General features: G+C 64.5%; 1 protein-coding gene across 2 annotated transcripts in view; it reads left to right on the top strand.

The window, feature by feature from the left end:
• CLSTN1 (calsyntenin 1) overlaps positions 1–17,530 on the top strand; it is a 50,601-nt gene extending 33,071 nt beyond the window's left edge. For both annotated transcript variants that reach the window (XM_055137609.1, XM_055137608.1), the window contains 15 exons: positions 1,462–1,670; positions 2,683–2,832; positions 2,917–3,102; positions 3,616–3,864; positions 3,965–4,086; positions 9,683–9,845; positions 12,611–12,667; positions 13,882–14,039; positions 14,502–14,650; positions 14,898–15,124; positions 15,230–15,400; positions 15,488–15,633; positions 16,062–16,197; positions 16,283–16,467; positions 16,550–17,530. In XM_055137609.1, coding sequence (XP_054993584.1) covers positions 1,462–1,670; positions 2,683–2,832; positions 2,917–3,102; positions 3,616–3,864; positions 3,965–4,086; positions 9,683–9,845; positions 12,611–12,667; positions 13,882–14,039; positions 14,502–14,650; positions 14,898–15,124; positions 15,230–15,400; positions 15,488–15,633; positions 16,062–16,197; positions 16,283–16,467; positions 16,550–16,744 — 2,503 coding nt within the window. In that variant the 3' untranslated portion in view covers positions 16,745–17,530. The remainder of the gene's footprint in view (positions 1–1,461; positions 1,671–2,682; positions 2,833–2,916; positions 3,103–3,615; positions 3,865–3,964; positions 4,087–9,682; positions 9,846–12,610; positions 12,668–13,881; positions 14,040–14,501; positions 14,651–14,897; positions 15,125–15,229; positions 15,401–15,487; positions 15,634–16,061; positions 16,198–16,282; positions 16,468–16,549) is intronic.
• The last annotated feature ends 108 nt before the right edge of the window (positions 17,531–17,638 follow it).

Below are 17,638 nucleotides of genomic sequence, written 5' to 3'. Positions count from 1 at the left end.
CCGTTCTTCTCTCTCCCCGGAAGAGTTTTGGGCTCCTCTGGGTGCCCGCGCCCCCTTCCTGCCAGCACAGCGGAGTTCCCGTTCTTCTCTCTCCCCGGCACGTGTGTGCCCTCTGACACTAATGTTGTGGGAGAGCCGGGAGGGGCGTCCTGTCTCCCTCGGGGCCTGCCTGGGGCTCAGGACCGAGGAATCCGCAGGGCACAGCCTGCCGTCTCCCCAGCCCCACACGCCCCAGGCAGCTGGGCCTGGGTCCCACTTGCTCTCCACGGCCTGGGTCGTGATCCCCCACCCGGCAACGGGCAAAGGAACCTGGGCCGGAAGCGCGGCCCCGCCCTGCCCTGGGCCTCGGGGGAGAAGACTTGCAGGAGGGGACCGAGGGCGAAGGGGACAGTTTTCCGGACGGGAGGAAGGAGAGAGGCGCGGTCAGGAGAGCCCGGCATCTCCCAGGGGAGAGCCCAGAGGCGCCTCTGGGGGACCGTCCAGCCCCGGCAGAGCGGGTTTGAGGGGGAGGCTTTCGCCCAGATGCCCCGTCTGGGGCTTTGAGGCTGGTAAGAGACGGGGTGAGGGCCTGTGGCTGGGACGCTGGCCTCAGTGTCCCCGTCGGGGTCCCGCCTCAGCCTGTGTTCCCGTATCGGCGGGGGGCTCCAGGCCCCTTGGCTGCTCTCTGCTAGGAGCAGAGTAACCCGCAGTCACGCGCTGTGGTTGCCTTCCCGGCGCCCGCACCGCCTGCTCCTCTCTGGCCGAGTCAGTCCTGGCGGGTCTGTGCGGCGAGGGGGGGGGGTGCCGAGAAGGTGCCAGGTCCCTCGTGTGGGCTGGGGGCCGGGCGGCCACGGTACCCCTCATCCTGGTTACCCGGGGTGGGGTCACTGTTCCGGACAGGAGAGCCGGCGAAACCGCCCAGAGACTGGGGTCCCCGTCCCAAGGGGGTGCTCGGAGCCCCCCTGGGCCCCGCAGGGAGCAGCCAGGCAGCAGGGCCGCTACCTGCAGACCCCCGGTCTCTGCCCCGGCACAGGTGCCCGTGAGACCCCCGACGCCGCTTCCTGAGCGTTTTCCTCCTTCCGTCCTTGTCTGCGGATGGAGCCTGCGGCTCCCCCTGCGGCCCCGCCCGCCTCCACTCCAGCCTCTGTCTCTGGCCCGCCCTGTCCTGCCTTGTCACCGGCGTGTGCTCGGGTCGGATGTGTCCGTTGCCGTCTACTCCGCCAGCGCAGCTAGTGGTGTGCTGGGCCTTTGTGCACAGCCCGACTCGCTGGGACCTGCAGGAATCAACTCAGATTCCTATTCTTTTGTTCTGGGGTGTCTCGGGCCACTCCGGGCAGTTCCGCGTGGCGTGCGGGGTCAGACGTCAGGCGCAGGCTGGCTGCGCGCAGGGCTCACTCTCCAGTCTCTAGTCTGTGAAGCGGAGAGCGAGCGGGATTTGCGTCTCGGTGCCCGTGAGTGCCCACGCGTGTCCTCCGCCCACAGGGCCGCCGTGCACATCCGGGTGAATGACGTGAACGAGTTCGGGCCCGTGTTCAAGGAGAAGTCGTACAAGGCGACGGTGGCGGAGGGCCGGCAGCCCGACCGCATCGTGCGGGTGGAAGCCGTGGACGCCGACTGCTCCCCGCAGTTCAGCCAGATCTGCAGCTACGAGATCGTCACGCCCGACGTGCCCTTCGCCGTGGACAAAGACGGTGAGGCCCCGGCCCCTGCTCCACGCCCGGGGACGCCCCCTGGGCATAGCCCCAGCTCTGCCGGCGTGTCAGGGGACGCAGAGAGGGGTGTGTGTGAGTGCCACATGCCGGAGCGGCAGGCGTGTGCGTGGCTCTGGTCTCGGGGACCCTGGCCTTCTCTCCGTGTCCATGCGGGCGGGACACACATCCTTCTTCTTTTCTTACCGTCCTGAAGCCCAGGACAGGTGCTGAGCCCTGCTGCCTCCCCCAGCCAAGGTGCACCCACCTTGATCCCGACTCCTGAGGCCAGTGCTCTCTTCCTCTGACTCTCGCAACAGTCCCCACGAGGGCCCCAGGGGCAGGACCTGGCTTAGGGGCTCTGCTCCCTGACCCCGGTTGGCCCCGCGCTCCTGGGTGTGGCCCTGGTGGGACCCCCACACTAGCCTGAGCATCACCTTCTCTGTGGCCTGGCCCTCAGCTGTCCAGCCAGGCTGATGGACAATGCCCGGGAACCAGGGGTCATCCCTGGGCCCCCTCAGTCCACTTAGGGTCCGGCCTCTGAGTAACTGGGCGCTACGTGCTGGCCCTGCCCCTCCCGCTCGTCTCGTCTTGCAGAGCCAGGCCCCTCTGCGTCCTCAGGAACTGGCCGGAAGGAGCTATTTTAGAGCCGCTTGATTAGGTTACAGTGTCCTCACGGGGACGGCCCAGGGCTCTGATGACGTCACGGCATCACACGCCATGCTGTAATAGTCACTCGGCGCAGGGCACCCGGGCACGCTGGTCTCGGGGACCGCGCTGGCTCCCCGCAGCGGGCCTTTCCGTGCTGCTGGACTCATAGTCCAGGCACCTGCCTTCCTTTCTTTGGCTCCTCTCTCACATGTTCACTGCGAAACCCTGAAACCAACTTCCCCCTCCCCGCCACCCCCCTGCGGGTGAATGCAGGGGGAGGTGCGGGACTTTCCCTTCGTGGGGGTCTGCGGAGCCGTGCCCCTGGCTCCCGCGGGGCTGGGGCTCACGGTTGGTCCCCCGGAAGGTTACATCAGGAACACGGAGAAGCTCAGCTACGGGAAGGAGCATCAGTACAAGCTGATGGTCACGGCCTACGACTGCGGGAAGAAGAGGGCTGCCGAGGACGTGCTGGTCAAGATCAGCGTCCGGCCCACCTGCACGCCCGGCTGGCAAGGTGAGCCGCTGCCCCGGCCGGCCCCGAGGCGGCCCTGCTGGGCTCCGAGTGCCCCCTGCCACCCACGTGTGTGTGTGTCTGCAGGTTGGAGCGACAAGCTTGAGTATGAGCCGGGCACCGGCGCCCTGACCCTCTTCCCCAACCTCCACCTGGAGACCTGCGGCGAGCCTGTGGCCTCCGTGCGGGCCACGCTGGAGCTGGAGACGGGCCACATCGGCAAAGGCTGCGACCGAGACACCTACTCCGAGAAGTCCCTGCACCAGCTCTGCGGTGAGAGGCGAGAGGGGGTGGGGAGAGAGAGAGAGAGAGAGAGAGAGAGAGAGGCAGGGAGAGAGGGAGAAAGGGAGCTTCGGGAGGAGAGGGAGGCAGGGAGAGAGCACTGTCAGGAGTGATTCCTGAGTGCAGAGCCAGGAGTCACCCCAATAACCAATGAAAACGAACACCCGGAGTGATTCCTGAGTGCAGAGCCAGGAGTCAGCCCTGAACAGCGCCAAGCGTGACCCAGAAAGCACCCAGAATAAATAAGCCAAGTACCTACAGTTGTGTGTGAGTCAGGCGCTTATAGCTAAGCCCCTTCGTGAGCGGGCGAGGTGGTCAGGGGGAAAGCACTTCCCCTGCACACAGCCAGCTTGGGTCCAGTCCCCAAGCCCCACCCGGAGTGACCCCTGAGCCCGGCCCTGGGTGGCCCCACACAGACAAATGCCCTGAGTCCTGGGTGGGAGACAGGTGGGCTCCCCAGAGGCCCTTGGCCGGCGCACGGCCCAGCGTCCCTCTGTCCTGCAGGCGCAGCATCAGGCACCACCGAGCTGCTCCCCGCGCCCAGCAGCACCGCCAACTGGACGCTCGGGCTCCCCACCGACAACGGCCACGACAGCGACCAGGTGTTCGAGTTCAACGGCACGCAGGCGGTGCGCGTCCCGGACGGGGTCGCCTCTGTGCGCCCCGAGGAGCCCTTCACACTGTCCGTGTGGATGCGGCACGGGCCCTTCGGCCGCAGGAAGGAGGCCATCCTCTGCAGCTCCGACCGGACGGGTGCGTGGGGGCCCCGCCCCGAGCCCCGGGCTGCATGTCCCCCCGCCGAGCCGGCCCTGTCCCTGGCTCCCACATGACTCACCGGAGGCTTCTTCTGCAGACATGAACCGACACCATTTTTCACTCTCCGTGCACGGCTGCCGCCTCATTTTCCTGCTGCGCCAGGAGCCAGCGGAGGACAAGAAGTACAAGCCCGCGGAGTTCCACTGGAAGCTCAACCAGGTGAGCGGGAAGAGCGCGCGGGGGCTCCGCCGGGCTCCAGGAAGCACCACGGTTCGCAGCTCAGTTCCTGGAACTGCCCCTGGAAGCCAGCTCTTATTTTATATTTTTGGGCCTTTTTGGGGGTCACTCCTGGTGATGCTCAGGGTTACTCCTGGCTCTGCACTCAGGAATTACTCCTGGTGGTGCTCGGGGACCATCTGGGATGCCGGGAATCAAACCCAGGCTGGCTGTGTGCAAGGCAAACGCCCACCCCGCTGTCCTATCCTCCAGCCTCTTTTATTTTTCTAATACGTAGTTTATACCATACCACCAGCCCGAAGTTGTCTGTTGGGGCAGATCTCGGGTGCCCTCCCCCAGACGCCTGGTGACGGACGGTCTTGATTTTCCTCCCCTTGGAAAACACTCGGCCTCTCTGGATGACTGAAGGACGTTCCTTCTCTCTGGTGCTCTGGACCCGTTTTCCCTGCATATGGAAAAATTGAGTTCAAGGGCATGTTCCCCTCTGGGCCAGCCCGACTGCATGTCCCCGCACTGTCTCCGGCATCTGCTGGTCTCGCTGCCCCTCAGAGTCGCCCTCCTCTCCCGAGGAGCTGCGTGCTTTTGTCTTCTCTGTTGTGTTCTTTGTCTGGTGTGGGTCTGGGCCGGCCCAGCGGTGCTTGGGCTCCACTGCTGGCGGGATCAGGGCGCCACACTTGGTGCCGGGAGCGGGCCAGGCTGGCCGCGAGCAGGCCGGCACCCTCCCCGCCGTCCTGCGCTCTGGCCCCTTCCTGTTTCCTTTCGTGGGTTGTGCAGTAGTGGGACCGTGTCCTCGGCGTGTCCTCTGTCCTCGCTCTCATGGTCTTGGCCCGAATGTGGCTACTCACGTAGCGACACTGTCGCTCTGTGTTGGGGATGGCAGTGCTTGGGAACTGAGGCTGTGGCAGAGCCCGTTCCTCATGGAGCCTGCACTGCCTTCTGCCTTAGGTCGAGATGGAGCTAAAATGAAAGGCTCCATCTGTGGAAGCTGGCCGGGGCACAGTGCCCTTATCAGGAGACACTTCCTGTGCTGTGGGCTGCTGACACGAGTGCTGAGCTCAGGGAGCCAGTGCACGCGCTGTCAGGCCCGACGGTCTCAGAGCAGCCCTGGGTAAGCGCCCGCGCTGTTAGGGTGTAGGGTCCGACTGTCTCAGAGCAGCCCTGGGTACGTGCACGCGCTGTTAGGGTGTAGGGTCCGACTGTCTCTGAGCAGCCCTGGGTATGCGCCCACGCTGTTAGGGTGTAGGGTCCGACTGTCTCTGAGCAGCCCTGGGTAAGCGCCCACGCTGTTAGGGTGTAGGGTCCGACTGTCTCTGAGCAGCCCTGGGTATGCGCCCACGCTGTTAGGGTGTAGGGTCCGACTGTCTCTGAGCAGCCCTGGGTACGTGCACGCGCTGTTAGGGTGTAGGGTCCGACTGTCTCTGAGCAGCCCTGGGTAAGTGCATGTACTGTTAGGGTGTAGGGTCCGACTGTCTCAGAGCAGCCCTGGGTACGTGCACGTGCTGTTAGGGTGTAGGGTCCGACTGTCTCTGAGCAGCCCTGGGTACGTGCACACGCTGTTAGGGTGTAGGGTCCGACTGTCTCAGAGCAGCCCTGGGTACGTGCACGCGCTGTTAGGGTGTAGGGTCCGACTGTCTCTGAGCAGCCCTGGGTAAATGCACGCGCTGTTAGGGTGTAGGGTCCGACTGTCTCTGAGCAGCCCTGGGTACGTGCATGCGCTGTTAGGGTGTAGGGTCCGACTGTCTCTGAGCAGCCCTGGGTAAGCGCCCACGCTGTTAGGGTGTAGGGTCCGACTGTCTCTGAGCAGCCCTGGGTAAATGCACGCGCTGTTAGGGTGTAGGGTCCGACTGTCTCTGAGCAGCCCTGGGTAAGCGCCCACGCTGTTAGGGTGTAGGGTCCGACTGTCTCAGAGCAGCCCTGGGTAAATGCACGCGCTGTTAGGGTGTAGGGTCCGACTGTCTCTGAGCAGCCCTGGGTAAGCGCCCACGCTGTTAGGGTGTAGGGTCCGACTGTCTCAGAGCAGCCCTGGGTAAATGCACGCGCTGTTAGGGTGTAGGGTCCGACTGTCTCTGAGCAGCCCTGGGTAAGCGCCCACGCTGTTAGGGTGTAGGGTCCGACTGTCTCTGAGCAGCCCTGGGTAAGCGCCCACGCTGTTAGGGTGTAGGGTCCGACTGTCTCTGAGCAGCCCTGGGTACGTGCACGCGCTGTTAGGCCCGACTGTCTCAGAGCAGGCGGGTGATCGGCTCTTGGTGAGGCGCATGAGTACTGGTCTGTTCTGATGTCCTCAGCTTCTCATGGAGCCACAGTTCCTTAGTATTTAAATTTAAACTGGGAAAACTGTAGAAATCCATTCATCATTTTGTTTTGGGGCCACCCTCACAAGTGTTGAAGGCACCTCTGGGTGCCGGGGGTCCCAACAGCAGGGGCTGGGTGCTTACCTTGCCCGTGGCCACCCTGGGTTCGATCCCTGGCTCCGTACATGGCGCCCACGCCCCACCAGGAGTAATCACTGAGGTGGAGCCAGCAGTACCCAGAGCACCCCCGGGTATTGCCCCCAAAGGAAAAAGGAGGGGAGCAGAGTGGCCGCGTGCCTGCGGGCCGGGGCCTCGCCTGCTGTGCTGCTCCTCTGGCCCCAGACTCCATCCCAGAGACTCTCCGCGCGGTCCCTTTCCCGGCCTGTCTGTTCCTGGGTACATGCCCCCTCCCTGAAACCAGCGAGGGAGAGGCCAGGGACCAGCAGCGCCCCTGGGTCCACTCCGCAGGTCAGCTGAGGCGGGTTCAGACCCTCGGGCTGCATGCAGAGGGGCCTGGCCGTGGGGTGAGGTGCCCTCGAGCCTGTCCCTGTGCTCCCGCGGGGCCTGCTCCTGGCACCGTGCTGTGCTCTTGAGTGGGGCGGTGGCCCCGTGGAGGCCGTGTGGTGGCCCGTCCACCCTAGATCCTACTTCGGGCAGCTCGGGAAAGGGCAGAGCTAACGGAGGCATTCGGTTGCTGTTGTTTTGGGGTTTTCTGTTTTCCGGGGGACGGGGCCACACCCAGAGGTGCTCAGCGCCCCTGTTGCTTTGCTCGGGGCTCAGTTGGTGATGCTCAGAGAACTGAAGGAAGCGTGGCCACACACGTGCAAGGCAGACACCTTCACCGCGTTGGCTCTCTCGGGTCCTGACTGAGACATCCAGGTGTAGTTGGCAACGAAAAGGAAAATTATGCACAGACATATTTTATTTATTTATTTATTTATTAGCTTTTTGGGTCACACCCAGCACTGCATAGGGGTTACTCCTGGCTCTGCACCCAGGAATTACTCCTGGCGGTGCTCAGGGGACCATATGGGATGCTGGGAATCGAACCCGGGTCAGCCGCGTGCAAGGCAAACGCCCTACCCGCTGTGCTATCGCTCCAGCCCTCAGACATATTTTCTAACCATAGTTTTTCACTGAGAATCACCAAGAATAGAGGCTTAAGAAATAATACAGGAGTTAAAGCTCTTGTTTTGCTTGTGGCTGACCCTGGCTCGGTGCCTGGCGCCGCATATGGACCCTGAGCACTGCAGGTGTTGGACCCCCTCCCCCAAAAAATTACCAGCGATAGAATTCTGAGTCTTCTTTTTTTTTTTTTGCTTTTTGGGTCACACCCAGTGATGCATAGGGACCATATGGGATGCTGGGAATCGAACCTGGGTCGGCCATGTGCAAGGCAAATGCCCTCCCCGATGTGCTATTGCTGCAGCCCAAGAATTCAGAGTCTTCTGTTGTGAAATTGCAATAGAATAGAACTGACGTATAAAATGTCATTCCTGTTGTATTCGTTTTTCTTTTCTTCCTGTCTTGTTTATGGGTCGCACCTTCCTGTGTTCAGGGCTTACTTTTTTGTGTGTGTCCATGCAGTTGTTTTATTTATTTATTTATTATTTATTTTATTGAATCACCGTGAGAACAGTTACAAAGCTTTCAGGTTTAGGTCTCAGTCATCTAAGGATCAAACACCCATCCCTTCACCAGTGCACATGTTCCACCACCAAGAACCCCAGTATACCTCCCCTACCCCCCACCCTGCCTGTGTGGAAGGTGATTTTCACTTTACTCTCTCTGATTATATTCAGTTTTCGACAGAAAACCCACCTTACTATTTGGGATTTCCCCCCAACAATCAGACCTGCCGAAAGGGCATCGTTAGACCATTTGTTTTTCATCACTGAGAATGGAGAGCATGTGATGTCGCTGCCGTGCGGTTTTGAAATTCTGGTATTTTAGTAATTAAGTCCGGAGGTATTTCTGCTGGCAGCCATTGCGTTCTGAGATTGGTTTGTGTGCCTCCGGGGTCACGGCCGTTCAGGCAGGGCTCAGTCTGATGGGGCTGGGGCGCAGCCAGCCACGTGCAGAGAGGCACCCGCACACCCTGTGTAACTCTGGCTCTCGTCCTTTTACTTTATAAGAAATCAGGTCGCTTGAGAGCCAGAGCTAGGACAGCGGGTAGGCACTTGCCTTGCGCGCAGCTGACTCGGCTCCAATCCCTGGCGTTTCAGAGGGGTCCCCGAGCACTGCCAGGACTGATTCCTGAGTGCAGAGCCAGGAGGAAGCCCTGAGCTGGGTGAGGCACCCTGCAAAGAAGAATCTGTTCTATTTTCCTCATGTGTATGATGGCCTGGGTTTGATTCCTGGCACTCCACCCTCCTACCCCCGCCCCCCAAAAAAAATGCTTGGACCTGAGAGTCCAGGGTCAGGCGCTGCCATCCCACACCTCTCTGACACCACCGGGAGCCGCCCGGAACGCCCGTGCACTGCGGGTTGTAACTGCAGATCCCTGCAGCATCGCGTCCTCGGACCCTCCCCCTGAGCCGTTGGCCAGGTGGAGAGTCGCTGGAGGGCTCCACCAGGAGCCCTGCTTGGGGCGTGCGCACACACACACACACACACACACACACACACACACACCACACACAAACACACACACACACACATACACACCAGCCTTTCCCTGGGGAGGCAGGGCACACACACACACACACACACCCCACACACACACACACACACCAGCCTTTCCCTGGGGAGGCGGGGCACACACACATACACACACACACCACACACAAATACACACACCAGCCTTTCCCTGGGGAGGCAGTGGCCCGTCCGCGAGCGCGCGCGCACGCACACACACACACCCCCCCCCACACACACACACACCAGCCTTTCCCTGGGGAGGTGGGGCACACACACACACACACACACACACACACCAGCCTTTCCCTGGGGAGGCGGGGCACACACACATACACACACACACCCCGCACACAAACACACACACACACACACACACACACACACACACCAGCCTTTCCCTGGGGAGGAGGGGCACACACACACACCAGCCTTTCCCTGGGGAGGCGGGGCACACACACACACACACACACACACACACACACCAGCCTTTCCCTGGGGAGGCGGGGCACACACACACACACACACACACACACACACACCAGCCTTTCCCTGGGGAGGCGGTGGCCCGTCCGCTCGTGTCCGGCGGCGTTGCTTTTGTGGCTGGCACTGTGGCCATTTCCCGCCATGACCGTTCGCGTGACTTGCAGGTCTGTGACGAGGAGTGGCATCACTACGTCCTCAACGTGGACCTCCCGAGCATGACTCTCTACGTGGACGGTGTCCCCCACGAGCCCTTCTCCGTGGCCGAAGATCGCCCGCTCCACCCGTCTCGGCTTGAGACGCAGCTGGTGGTCGGGGCGTGCTGGCAAGGTGCGTGTCCGGCGCGGACCCCAGCCCTGTGAGACTGGGGCAAGGGGGGGACGGGGGTGGGGGGACGGGGGTCGGGCTGTGCTCCGGGCTCGATTCTTGGACCCACCGCGTTTCTTGCCCGTCCCCTGAGCTTCCGAAGCACCGCACCCAGAGAGCCCAGTGTGGCTCTGTCCGGGCTCAAGGCCTGGGCCTGGCACTGCGCGGAGGGCGGGCGTGGAGGAGGTTTTCTAGATCCGTCTGCTGGCACATCTGTGCGGATGCAGTTTCCCGGGGAGAAGGTGGGGCAGGCCTGTCAGTGGTGGCATGTCTCAGCCCAGAGGGGCTCCCAGAGACCGTCTGGGGACGGAGGGGCTGGGCCACGTGCTGCCGTGCAGCACTGTCCAGCTCACTCGCCGCGGGGATGGGTCTTGCTGCTCCCTAGGCATCCAGACAGGGAAGTGACACTTTCTTTTCCCCAGCTTTATCCTCTCAGCATCTTAAAGGTTCCCCAGGGTTTAAAAAGCCTTTAGCAAATACTGAAACTTTCCTGTTTCATACACGAGTGCAGGTCCGGGCAGAGTCACACAGACACGCCTTCCTGCCTCCCTGCCCCTCGCCCCCTCCTGCCCCTCGCTCCCTCCCGCCCTGGAGGCCGGAAGCTGTTCCTCAGGAGACCAGCATCTCCACTTTGGACCTTTTCCTTTTGCCCCAGGGGTGGGGGCCGCGGTGGCAGCCCGTGATGCTCAGGGCTTACTCTTGGCTCTGCGCTCAGGGGTCACTCCTGCCGGTGCTTGGGGACCGTATTGAATGACGCTGATTGAACCTGGCGGCGCCCTCCCTGCTGGTTATCGCTCCGGCCTCTCTTTTTTATAGTCCCACCGCTTTCAAAGCATTTGAAATCTCTTTTTAAATTCCCCTTGTCCGGGGGCTGGAGCCGTAGCACAGTGGGTAGGGCGTTTGCCTTTCACGCGGTCGACCCGGGTTTGATTCCCAGCACCCCATATGGTCCTCCGAGCACCGCCAGGAGTTATTCCTGAGTGCATGAGCCAGGAGTAACCCCTATGCATTGCCGGGTGTGACCTAAAAAGAAAAAAAAAATGAAAAGAAAAAAAATAAATAAATTCCCCTTGTCCATGGCGAAGCTGCCCTTACTGCCATTATCCTGAGCAGTCGGTGAGCACACGGCCTGTAAGCGTGCCCGTGGGTCTAAACCCAGCTGGGAGGGCTGGGGCCCAAAGCCTGTGTGTCCCATCCCAGGAAGCGCGCATACTTTGGGACCAGTCTAACTTCTTAACCTGGAGTGGGCTTTTGTTTTTGGTCTTTGGGCCACACCTGGCGTTGCTCAGGACTGACTCCTGGCTCTGCGCTCAGGAATCACTCCTGGTGGGGTCCGGGAATAAGGGATGCCGGGGATCGAACCTGGGTCTGCTGCGTGCAAGGCACACACCCTCCCCACTGTGCTCCAGCCCCTCCTTTTCTTTCCAGGGAAACTGAGGCTCAGAGAAGCAGAAAGTCTGGGGGCGGGGGGGTTCCCAGTGATTTATTGTGGCACCAAAATTTGAACCCCCCAAGCCGGTGCAGGGCTTGACGCCGGCGCTGCTGCTGGGCGCGCCCGGGGCCACAGCAGCCTGACTTAGCGTGGCGCGGGGTCCCGCCCGGCCGCGCCTGCTTCCTCCAGAGCCTTGCAGCTGACGTCGGCACCGAGCTCGTGGGGACCACTGGGAGCTTTTCCCGTTCAAGTACCCGCTGTGCATGGTGGTCCGTGCTGCCCCTCGGGAGAGGGTCAGCGTGTACGGCCGGCCCCGTGCAGCCTGGGCCTCGCTTTCCCCGGAAAAGCGGCCGAGTAGTATTGGAACCTCCGAGCACGGGGTCAGGACCGTCCCCGCCGCTCAGGCTGTTTGCTGCCTGCGTGAGCCCAGGACTCGGTGAGGCAGGAGGGCACAAGCCTGCTTGTTAATCGTGCCCAGCCGGTCTGGGCTGAAAGGCCTGCTGGCCTCTGGCTCCTGCCCCGTCACCGTCTCTGCAGGCAGGTGACGGTTTTCCTGGCCCTGCTGTGACCACTGCATCTCTCAGCGTCTCCCAGCGTCTCCCGACAGCCTTATCCCCAAACCCTCAGTGCACACATATGCCTGCGGGTGCACGCGTGTGCTGTGCTTGCCGCCACAGGAGGGCGGGGAGGGGCGCAGTGTGGTGAGAGGCCTGGGTCTGGGTCCCTGTACGGAGCTGTGTGTGACAGCGGCTCCCTCCCTCCCTTCCTCTCCCCCCTCCCCCTCCCCTTTGCTTTCCCTCCCCTCCCCCCCTGCAGACAGCACTCCCCCTGAAAGACTGCAGAGCAGGAGCTGTCCAGTTCCTGGGCTGGACGCTCCGCTGTGGCTCCAAGCCCCGGCCGTGCAGGGCTGAGGCTGCGAGGCCAGGCCCCATGACCAGGCGCCACTGGTGTGCAGGCCCAAGCGGGAGCCCCTGCAGGCTTCCCCGGGGGCGGGCCTCCTTCTCACGGCCCAGCTGGACTAGCTCTGCTCCCTGGGGCCCGTCCCCTGCCGTAGCTGCTGTCGCTCAGCCCGGGCCACCGAGCTCGGATCGCGGTCAGGCAGCAAGCACCCTGCTGGCCCGTGGCGACTGGGCTGAGGGTGCGGGGAGCTGGGGGGCGCCCAGGAAGAGGCGGTGTGGCAGGAGCCAGACTGGGGGCAGGGGGCCGTGCGGGGTGTCGCTGTGTTTCCACAACTCCAGCCCAGGTCCGCTGGGACGCCTGACCCCGTGCCGGCGTGTCTTTGTCTTGCCTCCTGCAGAGTACGCGGGCGTTGAGAGTGAGAATGACACGGAGCCCGGGCCTCCGGCCCCCACAGGTCACTGGAATGTTCTCTCCCCTGGTCGTGTTGAGGCCCGGGCCACCCCCCCCGCCATGTCGCGCATGAGACGGCCTCATTGCGTCGGGCCCCAGACACCATCAGCCGCTGCCCTTCATCTCGCCCCGTCTGCCCCCCGCCTGCCCCCCCCCTCATCACCCCGCCGCGTCGCCAGGGCCTGCCCTCACGCGTCCGACACCCCCGCGCTGCATGGGGGCCCCGCTGGAGACAGGCCGGGCGGGGGCCCGGGGCGCTCGCGTGGCTGGACCCGACAGGAGCCCCCGGGGCGCCCCGGCGCTGCAGCTGGGTTGGGTGGGTTGGGTGGGTTGGGTGGGTTTTTGAGCCACCCCGGTGCTGCTCGGGACAGTGAGCCTGGAGCTGAGCCCCCGAGCCCCGCGCCCCTCCACTCAGGGGTCTCCTGGGCCCCCAGGCACTGTGCACTGTTCTGTTTTGTTTTTGCTGGAGCTTGTGCAGAGACCCCCGAGCCCCCCCGGCCCTGCCGGGGCCTTCCAAGGCTGCTGGATTGAACCAGGCAGGCCGTGTGCCGGCATTGTACTTTCCCTTTTTATTTTCTTCTGGGTCCATGTAAGTGCTCACAGGCTGCTCCCAGTCTAGTGCTCAGACTGTGCCGAGCACTAGACTGCTCCACTTGTGTCAGAGGACCACGCAGTGCTGGGAATTGGACCCGGCGCACCCCCCCCCAAACACGAGACACATGGGCTCGGCCCTGCAGTTGTCTGGGGGCTGTTTTCGGGGGTCCCTGTCCCCGACCCGTTCCTTGCCCAGTTCTCGTCGGTGAGAGGAGGCGGCCGAGACTAGAGGTGCTCAGCATCCCTCCCCGCTCCCTCTGTTGGGGGGCGCACCCTGGGGGCACGCACCCCCGCGGTCCTGCAGATAAACAGGCCCCGGCCCGGGCACGGCTGGTGGGGATCAGCTTTGCTTCTCCCTTCTGAGACCTTTCACGGTCACCAGAGTTTCTCATGACCCCCCCAGCCAGGCTGGAAGCTGGGGTGTCACCCACCGCAGTGGGGCGTCGGGGTGGGACCCTGGGGGCCGCCTGAGCCAGGCCCTGGCACGTGCATGGCATCGACCACCTCATTCTTCACGCGCTTCCTGTAGACACTCGCGGGGGCTAACGGAGCGGCCGGAACTAACCGCATGTCCCTCCCGCACGCCAGCCCCGGCCACTCTCACCCCTGTCCTGCCGCCCTCAGGTGGCGACCAGCGCATGGCGCAGTTCTTCCGAGGGGACCTGGCCGGCCTGACCCTCCGGGCGGGGAAGCTGACCGACAAGAAGGTCATCGACTGTCTGTACACCTGCAAGGAGGGGCTGGACCTGCAGGCCCCGGAGGACGGTGACCATGGTGTGAAGGTACCGAGGGACCCCCCAGCCAGTGCTCCAGCACCCGCCGCCCTGTTCCCTGGTCACACTGAGGACTGGGGGGCTCCGGAGCACTGCTGGCCTGGAGGACAGGCTCCCGGTCGCCCACACCTCCGTCCAGCCTGTGTGCAGTGTGGGGCCCCTCTCAAACTGCGACGGCGCCTGGACTCAGGTCTCCATGGAGCCCTTTGTCCCTGATGTGCGGGGCCTGGGTTCGAGTCCCAGCATCACCAGTCAGATGGAGGGGACACAGGCAGGGCTGGGCGGTACCGGGCGGGCGGGCGGGCGGGCAGGGCAGGGCAGGGCTGTGCGAGGAGCACCTCAGCTCCCTCCACGGGCAGCCCTCGCCCCTCCTGGCCTCCAGGGCCCGGCCACTTGGGGTCCGGGGGGTGGGGACAGCCGGTCCCGCCTCCCGCTGAGCCCTGCGCTCTGCTGTCCCCTTGGCCGGCACAGATCCAGGTCAGCCACAGCCGGTCGGCACTGACCGTGGAGAGCGAGGACGTCGGGGAGCTGGAGAAGGCCCTGCAGCGCGCCGCCTACCTCAACTCCCGCCAGTTCCCCACGCCCGGGACCCGCAGCCTCCGCCTCAGCAGCTCCGCCCAGTAGGTCACTGCTCTCGGGCCGCGCCCGGGGCTGGCAACACCCTCCCGCGAAGCCTGCGCCCCGCCTGGGCGCTCCCCCGGCCTGCTGGGCTCCTGCTGGGGGACCGCGAGGGTGTCGCGGGTGCGTGCGCCGTGGGGGGTGGCCGGGGTGGGGGGACACTGGCCAGCCGGCGGCGGTGGGTGTGGGCTGCCTCTGGGGGAGGCCGCGGAACCAGCCGTCCCAGCCTCCCCCGCTCGGCGGCGGCAGGTGCTTCAACGAGGCGGCCTGCATCTCCGTGCCCCCGCTGGACGCCGCCGTCCTGGTGCTGCAGCCCGAGGAGCCCAAGATCAGCCTGAGCGGCGTCCACCACTTCGCGCGGGCGGCCTCGGAGTTCGAGAGCCCCGAGGGCGTCTTCCTGTTCCCCGAGCTGCACGTCATCAGCACCGTCACCAGAGAGGTGGAGCCCGAAGGGGACGGCGGCGAGGACCCCACAGGTGACCCCCTCGGGCCTGGGCGGGGGGCGGGGAGTCGGGGCCGGTCGGTGGGTGGCCCCGGGGGGCGCGTGGGCGCCAGCAGCCCTGCTGTTTCCCGTTTCCCAGTGCAAGAGTCGCTGGTGTCGGAGGAGATCGTGCACAACCTGGACTCGTGCGAGGTGACAGTGGAGGGGGATGAGCTGAGCCCGGAGCACGAGCGCCTGGAGGTGGACACGGGCCGCCTGCAGCAGAGGGGCATCGGCGTGAGCAGCTCCGGCCTGGGCGTGGTCTTCACGGGTGAGCCCGGGCTGGCCGAGCCGGCACAGGGGCGCCCCGAGCTCCCCGCGGCCCCCGCGCCCTGACCGAGCTGCCCGCCCCCCGCAGGCGTGGACACCATGGCCAGCTACGAGCAGGCCCTGCGCCTCCTGCGCTACCGGAACTGGCACACCAGGTCCCTGCTGGACCGCAAGTTCAAGCTCGTCTGCTCGGAGCTCAGCGGCCGCTACGTCAGCAACGAATTCCAGGTGGAGGTGAGCATGGGCCCTTCCCGGCAGGGCTGCCCCCGGCCTCACGCCTGCCTGCCCCCCCCCCCGCCCCCGCGCCCGGCTTCAGTGCCTGCCGGCGGTGCTAGCTCGGAGGCACCTTCGCAGCCGTGCTCTGCCCCGGGAGCCCAGTGCTAGCCAGAGCCCCTCCCTCCCCCACCCCTGCTGCCCGAGGACCATCCTGGGGCTGTGGCGCAAGGGCCAGTGCTCAGTCCAGTGAGGGGCCGCGGGGCTTGGTGTCCAGGCCAGGTCAGTGCTTGTCCAGCGAGTGCCGGGGAGGACCGTGGCGCCCTAGCGTCCCGAGTCCGGGAGAGCGTGTCAGGACAGCGTCCCCTCGTGGAGGTGGCCGTGTCAGAGACTGCCGCTCCTTGGGGCCCGCGGGCTGCTGCCCCTTGTCAGCCCCGTGCCCCCCGCAGGTGAACGTGATCCACACGGCCGACCCCGTGGACCACGCCAGCCACATGGCCGCGCAGCCGCAGTTTGTCCACCCCGAGCACCGCGCCTTCGTGGACCTCTCGGGCCACAACCTGGCCAACCCGCACCCATTCGCAGGTAGGGCCGCGGTGAGGGGGCGCCGGGGATGCCCGGCGGGGGCCCGGCCGCCGTCACAGCGGGTCCCGCCTGTTGCCTGTTGCAGTGGTCCCCAGCACGGCCACCGTGGTGATCGTGGTGTGCGTCAGCTTCCTGGTCTTCATGATCATCCTGGGCGTGTTCCGCATCCGCGCGGCCCACCAGCGCACCGTGCGCGACCAGGACGCAGGCAAGGAGAACGAGATGGACTGGGACGACTCGGCGCTCACCATCACCGTGAACCCCATGGAGGTAGGCGGCCGGGGGTGGGGCGGGGATCGGGGTGGGCAGGCATCGGTGCCTCGGGCCGGCTGACTCACGCCCGTCCCCACAGACTTACGAGGACCAGCACAGCAGTGAGGAGGAAGAGGAGGAAGAGGAGGAGGAGAGCGAGGACGGGGAGGAGGAGGACGACATCACCAGCGCCGAGTCGGAGAGCAGCGAGGAGGAGGAGGGCGGCCGCGGGGAGCAGCCGCGCGGGACCCGGCAGCAGCAGCTGGAGTGGGACGACTCGACCCTCAGCTACTGAGCCCCTGTACAAAGCCCCCAACGCACCCGCCCCGCTTGGTGTAGGCCCCGCCCCCGCCCCGCATCTCTAAGTTATGGGCCCCTGGCCCCGCCAGGAAGCCGCCACCACACACTCGTGGACCAAGGGTTGGAATTGCTCCCTCCTACCTGGTGACCCTATTTTCTTTTTTTTTTTAAAAAAAAGTGTTTATTTTTTCCAAACTAGTGCATGTATAAAATGGCAGAACGGGGATTAATGTGTAGATGACAAACTGACTTTTTAATATTTTGTAAATAAATTGGGATTCCTCATGTCCTTCGCCCTAGTGTGACCCAGGGCTGGAAGCAGGCTGGGTGGGGGGCACCGAGGGCAGGAGACCCACAGCCCCCCCCCGTTGCCCCTCCGTGTGGGGCGGGCTGGGCTGCTGGCGGAGACGGGGTGCCCTGCTCTGGAGGTTGGGGACCATCATTTGGAAGCTGGTAGCGACTGAGTCTTTGATGTTCCAGCCTGTGATGGGGGGGTTGGGGGCGGGCACTGGGGTCCCTCCTGCCCTTGCTCTGAGGAGACAGCCGTGGTGGTGTGGACTGCCCACCTGCTTGGAGACCCCCCCCCAGCTCTGGGCGCTGGCTCGAGGGGGTGGGAAGGAGGCGGGCCTGGCTGGAGCACCCCAACCCCGCCGGGCCGGGCCGGTGTGGCTCTGTGCTGTTGTCGCTGTAGTGCTGTGTAGACGAGAGCAGGGTGCCCGCGTCGTGTACATGGTGACGGGTCCGCGCGTGCTCCCCCAATAAAGCTGCGGTTCTAACCAGAGGCTGAGCCTGCTGTGCGGTGTCGTTCTTTGCCCCTAGCCCAGCCCCTCGCCAGGACCTGGCTTCCCTTCCTTCTCTGTGCAGGGACACTCACTTGGGTCCCAGCCTC

Source organism: Sorex araneus, chromosome 5, assembly GCF_027595985.1.
Source record: "Sorex araneus isolate mSorAra2 chromosome 5, mSorAra2.pri, whole genome shotgun sequence".
In the NCBI taxonomy this organism is placed as follows: Eukaryota; Metazoa; Chordata; class Mammalia; order Eulipotyphla; family Soricidae; genus Sorex; species Sorex araneus.
This window is presented reverse-complemented; position numbering and strand designations above follow the sequence as displayed.